The sequence below is a fragment of the Melozone crissalis genome, unplaced genomic scaffold (genome assembly GCF_028551555.1).
Source record: "Melozone crissalis strain CALT ecotype California unplaced genomic scaffold, PUWL_Pcris_2 ptg000034l_1, whole genome shotgun sequence".
In the NCBI taxonomy this organism is placed as follows: Eukaryota; Metazoa; Chordata; class Aves; order Passeriformes; family Passerellidae; genus Melozone; species Melozone crissalis.
The window spans coordinates 19091778-19103993 of record NW_026535812.1 but is presented as its reverse complement, the minus strand read 5'-3'; the positions used below and the strand labels follow the sequence as shown (position 1 = coordinate 19103993).

General features: G+C 43.8%; 1 protein-coding gene across 1 annotated transcript; it reads left to right on the top strand.

Annotated features, from left to right (window-relative positions):
- The first annotated feature begins 3030 nt into the window (after nt 1–3030).
- On the top strand, nt 3031–12145 carry TTC14 (tetratricopeptide repeat domain 14). Its single transcript, XM_054282346.1, has 12 exons — nt 3031–3200; nt 3279–3400; nt 3616–3815; nt 4193–4277; nt 4367–4496; nt 5084–5236; nt 5895–5966; nt 7002–7121; nt 7200–7322; nt 8041–8158; nt 10112–10221; nt 10646–12145. The coding sequence occupies exons 1-12, from the start codon at nt 3043–3045 to the stop codon at nt 11601–11603; spliced, it is 2349 nt and encodes a 782-aa protein (XP_054138321.1). The 5' UTR covers nt 3031–3042; the 3' UTR covers nt 11604–12145.
- Nucleotides 12146–12216: the final 71 nt, after the last annotated feature.

Here is a 12216-nt window from a genome sequence, read left to right as displayed (position 1 = left end):
ACTCAGCAGATGGGATCAGGCACTACTCATGCAGGCAGTTCCTAAATCAATGGAACAGAGGATTAACAGCATATGGAGCATGCCCCATCCTCAGGCCTGGCATCTCCTGAGCAGTGTGCATAGCCCTGGCTTTATTCCAGACTCTCCCATTTATCATCATTCCTGTCTGAACTGTGGTGGCTGCTATTCTCTTTTATCAAAAGCATTTCCTATTGGGCAACTGAAGCAAAGCAAGCAAAGAATGAAAAGAAAAGCAGAAAACTTCCACTGAAAAGATGGAGAGATGTTTTTAAAATCAGAGTGAATATCCAGGAAGTATCCTGGGAGAGAAAAGGATGCAAAAGCTTCTGTGTGCTCTGGATGAGATGGAACAACATACAGTATGTCACAATCTTCTATTACTTCACAGTTCATTACTTTAACCTGAAAAATAGGAACAAAAATTACAAGTTCAACCATATACTCTGCTCTGGCAAAGCTGTTTCTGAAGCTGGAATTATTTGGGGTAATTTAGTTTGCTTGATTAAGATAACTTTGGGATGTGTTTGGCCCAGATAAAGAATGGATGACTTTAAAAATGAAGTTAGCTGTCATGTTCAGGGGCCACTAATCTACCTTCTGTAGAGGTAGATTTGTGTATATAAATTATGTGTACAAATTACTGGATTTCCTGAAATGCAATTGATTTTATTCAAAGAAAAAAATGTCTGTAAGAAGAATCTGCTGTTGTAGGTGGGTGTGCTTTCATAGTGATTTTTGGCTGCTGTTTCAAGTCCAGAAGTTGTAACACACTGGAAGTCTACTCATAATGCCTAATTTCTTGTACACTCTGTGTGTGTATGTGTATCTGCATATGAGGCTTGGGAAACGCTTACACAAGCAGAGTTCATGCTTCAAACAACTTTTTTTTTAGCTCTTGTATTTGCTAAGCAACACCAATTAACTCTTACTCAAAATACCATTGCCTCAAATAAAACTGCCACTATTTGCAGTTGTGCCACCCTGCTCAGGACACTGCTCTTGTCAGAAAATTTATCCAGGAAAGGCTCCTGTTTTACTGGATCCATGCAGGTGCATATTCCATGTCAACCCGTGTCTAATCACTCTTAATATCTAGAAATTTCCATCTGGTGTTAATGGTGCTTCCCCACTATGGTAACCAGCAATCTAAGAGCACACCTGGTTTCACACAGATCAGGAAGATTCTAAATCAAACTCTTGGCAGCTGTTTGGTACATAGTAAGTGTTGTGCCTCCGTTATCTTCTTTTATATTAAAACAGGGGGACGTGAAATGAACCTAAAATATAAATTTGTCCTTCCAGTGTCTTCCCCAAGTCTGCTACACCAGTGATATCCCTACTGGCTTTGAACTGAGCTTCTGAGACCAGAGTCTTTGATATGATCCTTGCCCTCTCAGTCATGCTGCTTCCTAGAGGAGTCCATGTCCCTGGTCTGCTGACAGCCAGATTGCTATTTTTTCTTCAGCCCTGTACTGAGGGAAGAAGTGACATTATGCTGTTTGCAGTGGGTTTTCTCCCACACCCACCTCCCCTTTTAAAATTAATTATTAAACGCGATGCCAGGGACAAATTATTCTTGGGAGCCGAAAAACTGCGATCCTTCTAATAGGCTTGGATTATTTTCAGCTGGTTTTAAGCACCTTTCTCCATTAGCTGGAGAGGTGATTAGCATGAAGAGCCTCCTGAGTGAAGTGTCTTTTTGGCATCCAAAGTTAGCTCTGGGGAGCAGGGCGGCTGCCCTGGCACCAGGCCCACGGCAGCAGCTTGGCTGTGCCCTCAGCCCATCACCTTCTGCCGAAGGAATCGCCCGTATTCCCTGTTTCAGGAGAGCCAGGACGAGGGAATCACTCATATTCCCTGTTTCAGGAGAGCCAGGATGTGTCACCTGTGGGCCGTGCCAGGGGACCCTGGCCAGGGACAGTGCAAGGAATGGGGATTAGGAACACTGTGGAGCTGAGCCTCAGCCCTGCACTGCTGCGCTGGCTCACGCTCTCTCCTTTAGTCACAGAATCATGGAACCAACTGGGCTGGAAAAGATTTCTGAGATTATCAAGTCCAACCTGTGGCCCAACACCAGCTTGTCAATTAGACCATGGAACCAAGTGCCATGTCCAGTCTTTCTGTAAACACCACCAGGGACAGCGACTCCAGCACCTCCCTGGACAGCTCGTTCCGATGTCTCATCACCCTTTGAATTAATAAATTCTGCCAAGTGTCCAACCTCCACCTCCCCTGGAGCAGCTTGAGGCCGTTTCCCCTTGTCCTGTGGCTGGTTCCCGGGGAGCAGAGCCTGACCGCGCCTGGCTGCACCCTCCTGTCAGGGAGCTGCAGAGAGTGACAATGTCCCCCCCGAGCCTCCTTTCCTCCAGCTGAGCTCTCCCAGACCCCTCAGCAGCTCCCTCAGCAGCTCCTCACCGCACTGTGCCCCAGCCCCTTCCCCAGCTCCGTTGGCTTTCCCTGCGCTCCACAGCCGTAACTCGCGGCCGACACGGCAGCGCCGGCCGAGCCCCGGCCGAGACCCGCCCGTGCTGCTCCAGAGCCGCTCCCGAGGAAGCGAACGCGCTCCCGATAGCGACCAGAAGAACGCGGCGGTGCCGCGACACCCCCGGTTTGGGCCGTGACACCCCAGGTTCGGATAGGTGACACCGCCGGTTCGCATATGTGACACTGCCGGTGTCACCCGCTCTGGGCGCTTCGGGCCGGGGCCGGCGGGGGCGCAGCGCCCCCTCCCGGCAGCAGCGCGTCGGGCGCTGCCTGCCCCGGCCGTCGTTGCCGAACCGGGCAGGATTCCCGTGGGGAAAATCTGTGGAATTTGCGCCGTGTGTTTTTTACTGTTCTCTCTTTCATTCTTGTCTGTTTATAAACTAGAGACGGACCCGCCAGCAGGGCGGGCAGCGCCGCCGCCGCTCAGCGCGGTCCTCCCGCCCGCCGGGGGCGCTGTGGCCGCCCGGTCCCGCCCCGTCGCCGTTGCCCGAGCGGCGGTTCCCGTTCCGGGCTAGGCGCGGCGGCGTTGGCGCCGGGATGGATCGGGAGCTGCTCCGGCAGGCGCTGAACTACCACGGCCCGGCACTGCTGTCGCTGCTCCGCGCCGAGCAGCACGACAACCCCGACTTCCGCGGGCTGCTGCCGCCGCCCGGGGCCGCCCCGGAGCCGCCTCGCGGGGCCCCGCCGGCCGCCTGGTGAGGGGCGCCGGGGCAGCGGCCGGGCGGGCCGTGAGGGGCCGCGGGGCGCGACTCACCGCGTTCTCCTTCCCCCAGGAAAGAGAGGGCGAGCATCGACACCGAGATAAAGCGCTTCATCGCCAAGAAGGCGGATCTGCTGTTCGCGCACTCGTGGAAACCCAACGGGCCGATCGAGGACAGCATCGAGGAGAATGAGGGTGTGTGAGTTGGGGGCGGTCACTCTGTAAGGAAAGCACTTGAATTTGCAGTATTTAAAAAGAGGCTTAAAATTTCCCCTCTTGATTTTTATAGGCTATGCGTAAGCTTCCTGTTAGCCCAGGAAATCGTATTTTCACGTGTTTTGCTGTCGTCAAATGTTTTGTGATGTCGGGGTGCAGCTTGGCCGATTGTAACTGGCTGTGCCCTGTTGCAGAGTGTTACGCTGTCATGCCACCCCTGGAGAGGTTCCTGGAGGTGCCCAGGGAGGAGAGGAGAGAGCTGTTCTTCCGCGACATCGAGCGGGGCGATATCGTCATTGGGAGGATTACATCTATCCGTGAATTTGGCTTTTTCATGGTGTTGATTTGTCTGGGAAGTGGTGTCATACGGGAAATTGCAGATTTGGAAATCACCGTAAGATACAGCTTTGGTCAATAGTTCATTTTTTGACATTTATTTGTTGCCTCTTGTATCTCTTAGTGGTGTGAAACATGTAAAGGTGAAACAGCTTTGGGATGATGGGTAGTGCCTGACTTTGTGGGCAGCTTGTGATGCTTTGTTCAGCCAGTGACCACGTCTTTCATAGCAGTGACCCACATTATTGAGTTGAAAAGTTCATCATTTGTGGATGCATGAATTTTTACTTGAATCAAGCCATATTTTAAGAATTGCAGTTCTGATGTGCATTAAGCTTAAAATAATCTTTTTTTTGTTTGCTCTTGGGGAGGAAAAAAAAACAACAACTAACCCTATGTCTTCATTTATGGCATTCCTGCTCTGTTCTGTTGCAGGCCCTGTGTCCTGTGAGGGATGTGCCTCCTCAAAGCAACCACGGAGATCCTCTGTCATATTATCAAACTGGAGACCTTATCCGAGGTGAGTGGCTGCAGAAGCTGTCAGGAATGGGTTTGCCTGGGGTTTGAGCCATTTCTGTGAATTTATCCCTCCCTGTATTGTTTCTGCAGCTGCGCTCAAGGATGTTGACCGCTACCACGAGAAGCTGGCGGTGTCACTTTACAGCTCAGCCCTTCCACCCAAGCTTTCCAGCACAAAGCTGGGTGTGATCACCTCTGATGACTTCCCACTGCATTATAAGTAAGGATGTGCTGTTTGGCTGCACTTGCTGGGTGCAGTCAGGGTGACTAAAGAGCATCTCTGACAGGCTGTCTGTCCCTTAAACTCCACAGTGGGCTTTCTGATTTAATGGGCTGATCACATCCTTCTTGTTGTTCCTCTCTTTAGCATACTTGGGCCTGGATATGAAGCTGTGGTTGGCTTTTTAGCTTCTTTCCAAAAATACAAGGAAACTAAAAGACAGGGTGGGATATTTGTTGCTTTTGGACTGTGTTAACAAATGAATACAAAAACCCCAAAGCCTTGGGAGACTGGAATGTTAATTCTTAGCATTTTAAAATTCCCCCTAGAAGATGGGGACACAGCTGTCTGTGATATTTGCCATGTTTTTGTATGTCCTGGCAATAGGAGGTGGGTGCCTAAATAGGTTTCAGAAGCTCACTTGGGGTAAAAGGACACAAGGGTCAGTAAATAGCAGGAAAACACGTGCCTGTAGAAGAGAGCAGTAATACATATAGCATATGGGCATTTTTATTCTAAACATAAGTGTGATGAAATAGGGCACAGAGCCTGAGGTCTCATTTGTGTACATTGGTGCTGTTTTGAAGGCGAAGCCTGGAAGTTGCCAACACAGGAGAGACATTTGAAGAGGTTTTGCATCGTTCCCCAGGATTTGCTAATCCATCATTAGTTGAATATTTAGCAGAAAAACTGGGACTCAGTGAGTCAAATCCACCGTCTTTGCTGCGAAGTCTTCAAATGTAAGTGATTTTTGCATTGTTCCTCTCCTGTAGCTCTGTGGAGATTATTCTAATCCATTGAAATAGACTTGTGAGTGGGAGTCCTAGACCACGTAAACCTTTTACAGTTTGACTTGCATGACTGCAGCGTACACGTCCTTAAATATTTAAGAGCAAACTCCTCTAGAGTAAGAAATTTGCGTTTGAAATCCTATTGCTCTGAATAAGCAAGACACCTTACCACACACAATGTTTGATATCAGATACTTACAGAATTTATTGTGTAGCTGCTGTCAGCATCTGTGGATTGAAATGCAAGCTGTTTAGGTTTTAATGTCTTGTTTATTTTACTAATAGATTTGACCCCTTTTGTAAAATAAGAGTCAAATATATGCAATGATGGATGCTGTGACCCCTATGTATATTAGGCTCAAAGCAGGTGTGGACTTTATATGTTTTTGTTAAATGTACTGCAGTCGTACTGGTTCAGTTTAGCCCTTCTGGAGTAGTTTGGGAAAAAGTGGTTTCAAAAATATGAAAGAACAGGCCTGACTGAGGGAGAGCAGCAAGGCATGGACAAATAATATTTTAGCTTATTTCAACTCCACTGCATACTGTAAGCTTAACTTTGTAGACTCAAACAGCCAGTTTGATGTTTTTATTTGTTTGTTCCTTGAAGTAAAAATTTCAGTGAAGAAGATTTTGCTCCTGCATTGAGGAAAAAGCAGTCTGCATCTTGGGCCTTGAAATGGTACGTGATATTTCTTTTCAAAGCTTGTTGTTAGATTGGGTTGCAGATTGTATTTCTGCAAAGAAAACACACATTGAAACAATTTTTCCACTGCGGTATAGCAATGTAACCAGGATCTTATTGAAAATAAATCTATCTGCCAAGTGGGAGTATGACAGATAACAGTCCTGAGATTCAATTCCAAAATGTGTGTCAGGTTTAAGGGAGTTGTTCTTAGAATACTTTTAATATCCTGGCCCATTCTGGAGCTGAGAGCAAGATTTGTGATAACAGCAAGCACACAATCTTCTGTTTTATAATTGAGTGTTGAATGACCTCATACTTGTCAAGTCATTTAAGTCTCAGACTGTAGATGCAACAAGTGCACTTACTGTCTTTGGAAAGTTAAATGGAGCAGCAGCCCTGGATATTTACTTTTGCTTTTACACTGTGCTGTGCACTTGCAATGTTAATTGCAGAAAAGGTTGCATATAATGTTAAATTAAATTTTATTTTAATTTTTAAGAAAAGTCTGTAATGAGTTGTTATAAAAATCAACTTATATAAATTCTCTTCTAATAAGTTAATCTCTTGGTAAATGTGCAAGAAATGTTCAGGGAGTATGAAATGTAAAGCCTGAGGATATTTGTGTGAGGTGAGCTGGCTTGAGCATGTACCATCTGCCCATGCCACCTTGTGCCATTGCTCTAATGGGGATTTTTAGCTTTGGATATAATTAAGCCTGTTCAAGGGTAATGGTGGTAGGTCACACATAGTTTTGTGCAGAAAATTGCTTAAACAGTAATTCCATAAATAAAAAACAACGTTGTATAGTAGCCCTGTCTGCAGAAATGCTCTTGAATGCCTTAAGATATTGGATTAAAGACAATATATTTTTGTGGAATTAGGTCAGTATCAGCTAACTGGAATTCCAGTGTAAAGTACACAATAACAAGGTCATGTTTTAACCTGCCTCTTGTTTGGAATCATAATTTGCAAGTAACAGAACAATCTGCATAGACTAATTGTACCTACTGTTGTCTATTTTTTCTCCAGTGTAAAGGCAGGGGTGGATTATTTTAAGGTTGGGCGCCACGTGGAAGCCATGAATGAGTACAACAAGGCTCTGGAAATTGATCCCCAAAATGTTGAAGCTTTGGTAGCACGTGGAGCTCTGTAAGTCTGCTTGTTTCACTTTTTCCCCTTTTGTGAAAGAGAAGCATCGCTGTTTCATATGCAACTTTGTTGTTCTAGGTATGCAACCAAAGGAAGTCTGAGCAAAGCCATTGGGGATTTTGAAGTTGCTTTAGAAAATTGTCCTACCCATAGAAATGCAAGGAAATATCTGTGTCAGACCCTTGTGGAAAGAGGCGGGCAGTAAGTGTTGGGGTTATGAGTTTGGTTGGTTATTAACAAGTTTTCTCATAATACTTTTTTTTAATACCATACTAGTGAGGACACAAAATGGCATCTTTCCTTTCTGGTTATGTGTTTAAAGAAAAATAAAAGTCCTTGGAAATATCTGTCCTTGTGTAATTGGTTTACACTTTGTCCTCTGTCCCAGTTAAAATCCTGGCAAAATATTTGAGGTTTAATCCTTGATATCCTTTTAAATCCTTGATACCCTTTCGCTGGTAGGGTACCAGGCTAGCATAAAGTCCTCTGAATTGGTTGAATATATTCCAGAAGGTTGAGGATTGTTTGGTTATTTTTTAAAAAAAAGTTTTGTAACAACATTACATTCTGTTACTCTGCTGAAATATTGGTGACCCGCTTGAATGCAAAATTTTAGTTTTGAGTATTCAGGGAATAGATTTCTTTTAAGCCCTGTGATAAGAAGAGAGAGTATTTTTAAAAATGGAATTTGTACTTCAAAGAATAGTGTTACAGGTCAGAATTAGGAGATGATAAGGTCAGAAATACTGTTTTGTGTTGTTAGTGAGGTGAGCTGAGATGGTAGAGGGGGTCTCAGAGGGATGCAGTGATAGTGTCAGAGTGATAATAAGAAATACTTGCCAATAAGAAAGCCCTAAAATAAGAAATAGCTGTCAAAATCTGTGTCCTAACTGTGTATGCATTATCACTTGAATTTTAGGTTGGAAGAGGAAGAGAAACTGCTAAATGCTGAGACTTATTATAAAAAAGCCTTGAGCTTGGATGAGACTTTTCAGGAAGCAGAAGAGGCCTTAACAAAGCTCCGTAAGCACATGCAGGTGATTCTTTACTTTCTTTTCATATGGTGCTCTCAGTGACAGTAAATGAACATCAAAAATCCTATTAAATCCTTTGAACAGGGAGGTTCAAAGTCTGGAGGTTTGTCTTATTCTCTGCTTCCCTACTCCACAGTAAATGTTTTCTAGTGAGCATTATGGCTGTACCTACCAGAAGAAAGGTACCTCTTGGTGACCCCACTGTTTTGGGATAGTAAAGAAAGGCCATACAGTGGCCTCACTAGAATGGTATTAAAAAGGGAAAGAGCAAAGCAGGGATAAGAATGTCCCACCACACAGGGTGATTAATGACTTTAAATTAAAACATTCTCTGAATACAAATGTTCAAAGTGCAAAACACTCCACAAGCCAAATAAACATTGTTACTAAAGTCTGGCCCGACCCTTGGTCCGTGGGTGGTTAGAGAGGGTAACACCAGGCAAAGCTGAGGCACAGGGAGCTCACATGAGGGGGAAATTAAAAGGTAATTTAAAGGAAAACAGCAGGAGGTGGAGGGTGGGTGGGCAGACAGTTTGAATATCTCAGCTTTCTCCTCTGTTGTCTGGTGGGTTTTTTCTCTCTTCCCTTGCACGCAGCATGTTTCCCAGGTGAGCCTGCTGGGTCTCTGTGCTAATCTGAGTTGTCATCTTTTCCTTTTTATTTACTTCCTTTGCTTGTGTCGTCTTTCAGAGTGGGTCAAAGAGTAAAATAGAGCACTGAGGAACAGGCTTGTGTTGTTCTGTGCTTCTGCATGTGAGGATGTACACAGGCTGGGGTAGATGGCCTTAGTCAGCAGTTCTTCAGTTGGTGGAGCCATAATGCTGACAGGATGTGTGGAAACAAGGGGGAAGAGGAGATAGGACAATCTGATAAAACTGAGCTACACCAGAGATAAAGAGGTGTAATTTGAGCAGTACCTGCATTTGGCTGCTTTAGAAAGAGGTGTCAGTTAAATGATGAAGAATATTCTCAGCAAGTAGAAGATAAATGTTACTCCTTAGACATTCTCCTGTGGTCACTAATGCAGCAGATAAAGAATATGACAGCTGTTATTTGTTGCTGTCCATGGCCTTGGCTGCAGTGAAGGGTTTCCTTTATTATAGCTGTTAAGACAGTTGCTGAGCTTTGAGAACTATAAATCAGATTTCCTGCTCAGTCTGAACAGAGTGACTCTGTAGGGCTGTAAGTGACAGAAGTCTGATCTCTTATGGACTTAAGTAGTTTAAGAATTATTTATCTACTTAGATGCCCTCCTGCATTTACCTGTAACTTAGTACATAAGTCTGATACTGTCCCTGCTGTGTAGAATGGCTGAAATAACTGCAGTGTGTTTTCCTGTAATTCTGATTATGTGTTTTTCTCCAATGCATTTCCCTCTGAATGGAACTGCTGTTGCTGTGCCTGCATCTGGTGCTGCTCATCACCACCCAACCCCTGGAACTTGATTTCTTACGTAAACTCTGCATCAAACTGCTCTGTGAAATTGTTACCTCACGGTTTGTATTCAAACATGGCCAACTTGAATTCATCTCCAACTGGGTTCTGCCGTGCTCCTCTTGTAAACTACAATAATGATGACACTTTCCCTCAAACTCTTCTCTCTCTTTTGGTTGTTGGGGGGTTTTGTCCGTATTTTTCTACATGTTGGTAAAAAATATTGGGGATTTTTTGCATATTCTATTTATAACGTTTGGGCTCTGTGCTTCCTGGTGTGCTGGATCATGGGTACCACTGCAATGACTGGTCAAATATATTTTTAATGGAATAAAAACTGCAATATGGTCCTTAAATATAAACCTGTCACAATGGCCAATACCAAATTCAATATTCATTTTTGGTCTGGGAATCCTGGTAAAACATTTCTGGTGTATACATTTGGATGGGGTTGAATGGGGGTTAATACCCATGTTAACACTACTAATGTAATCTTTTTTATGATGCTTGGGTTCAAAAAAGAAATCTTTGGAAATGAGGGAGAAACAAGCTGCCAAAGAAGAGAAACAGAAAGCAAAGAAAATAGAAACAAGTGCAGAAAAATTGCGTAAGCTCTTAAAAGAAGAAAAGAGGTAACTGTTCCATTCAGTGTGCTGGTTATGTGGCAGTGAGTGCAGATGAGACTGTGAGCAATCCATCTCAACAAACAGCAGGCTGGGGAGAACTTCTCCCTGGGTAAGAATGTTTCTGTGGAGAGTGTCCTTTAGTGTACAGAACCTTTAATGGAGATGTGTGTGGAGAAGTTGTTTAAGGGATACTTTGCAATGTAACATATTTGCAAAGCATAATGCCACGGGAAATTGGGAAAGAGGTCTTTTATAACAAAATGTTCAGTGGATTTGTTAATGAAGAAATGACATTTAAAATTGTCATGTCAGTCAGGCTCAGTTTCTGTTCCCACCTTACAGTTCAAGCTGGGGTATGCAGATTTGCTTTCTATGTGTAGTTTTTGCCTGACACTGAAGGTTATCTCACAGATTAATTATTTTCTTTTAGGTTGAAGAAGAAAAGGAAAGTATCAACCTCCTCCTCCTCCTCTTCTTCTTCATCCTCCTCCTCCTCCTCATCATCAAGCGATTCATCATCAGATGTATCAGCTTCTTCCTCCTCCTCTTCCTCTGTTCACAAGAAATGTAGGAAAAAGCGTCGACATAGATCTGAGTCTGCTCGCAGCTCCAAAAAAAGCTCATCTAGAGCTTCTTCCCATTACAAAGATCAGAATAGGAAAGAGGAGTGGTATTCCCCTCCAGCTGATACCTCTGCTTCCTTTCTTAACCAAAGTTTTGAAGTGGAAAATCTGCTGGAAAGGCAGGACAGCGTAGCGTGCCCAAAAATGGAGGGAAAAGAGAAAGACAGACACTGTTCTTTTTCGAGGACTTCAGGTGATGATGAAGACACTTTTGGAGGTAGGTCTGAAGATTCAAGAGATTCTTACAGTAGCTCCAGAAGTCAGCCAAGTCATAGCAAAACTGAAAAATATAGTAAACCAGAGAGATTTTTCTCCAGTTGGAGGGGTCCTTCAGGTTCGTATCATAAATCAGATTATAAACCCAGGATGCATTATCACAGGAGATTTGACAGGGATGGAGAGTGGAGAAGGGAGCAGTTTAAGAGACATGGCTCAGGTCAAGACAGGTATTACATGTCCCCAGGGTCTGACTATTATGGCAGGTCAGGGGGGAAGTACAGGTCATATTCTAGCAGCTGCTCACATGAAGGTGACAAAGGTTATGATAGTGACAGGCAGCATAAAAATGAAAGTGAGTCTAAGAATAGAAAAATAAGTTATGAAGAGACTGATAAAACAAAGGAACCAGATGAAGAAGTGTCATTAAATGGTACAGAAGAAGCAGAAGGTGGTGTTAAAAGAAACCTGCCCCAGAACTTAGTTAATATTTTTAATCAGATAGCTGAGTTTGAGAGGGAAAAAGGAAGTAAGCAGAAGAAACAGTGAAGTACCTGAGAATACACTACTTGGATGAGTGTAGTTATGTCATCTTTTAACTTAGTATCTTGTGAGGAAACACAAACAAAGTGAGAGAAAGGCAGAATTTTTTCTGCATTTCAGAATGTCAATTCTATAAGATCGTATGGTGGAAAGAGATGGAAGAATATCTTACATAAAATATCAGTTATTTAAAATGCAAGTTTCCTGTGCTCTTAATTTGAGGTGTTCCTGTACAACATTCTGTCTGATGGGCTGAAATCCCGTGATACCCCTGGGTGTAGTTAGCTGTGCTCACATCAGATATGCACTTTAACAACAGCTGGGCTTGGTTTTCCTTGTCCCTGGGGTACTATTGACTGTTGATATTCTTCTATCAAACTTAAGTTCCAGCTATAGAAAAGGGATAACAGAATGAAGTCATGTGCCATCAATGTATATAGCCCATTTGATCATTAAATTTTCTTAATTTTTTAAAATTTTTTGTGTCTGGGTTTTTGTGAATGTTGCTGGGATGTTTCATCCTAGTGCACTGTTACATTTGCTGTCTACTCCATGGAATGGTGCTGTGTCTGTGAAGGCAAGTGTATTGCATGTTCTCTGAGAGTAATGTAAAAAACCC

What these genes read in the sequence shown, in the direction of transcription:
- TTC14 (XM_054282346.1), top strand. Translation starts at nt 3,043, where the DNA reads ATGGATCGGGAGCTGCTCCGGCAGGCGCTGAACTACCACGGCCCGGCA. An exon ending in GGGGCCCCGCCGGCCGCCTG is followed by an intron (nt 3,201 to 3,278) that starts GTGAGGGGCGCC and finishes TCCTTCCCCCAG; the next exon opens with GAAAGAGAGGGCGAGCATCG. An exon ending in CTCTTAAAAGAAGAAAAGAG is followed by an intron (nt 10,222 to 10,645) that starts GTAACTGTTCCA and finishes ATTTTCTTTTAG; the next exon opens with GTTGAAGAAGAAAAGGAAAG.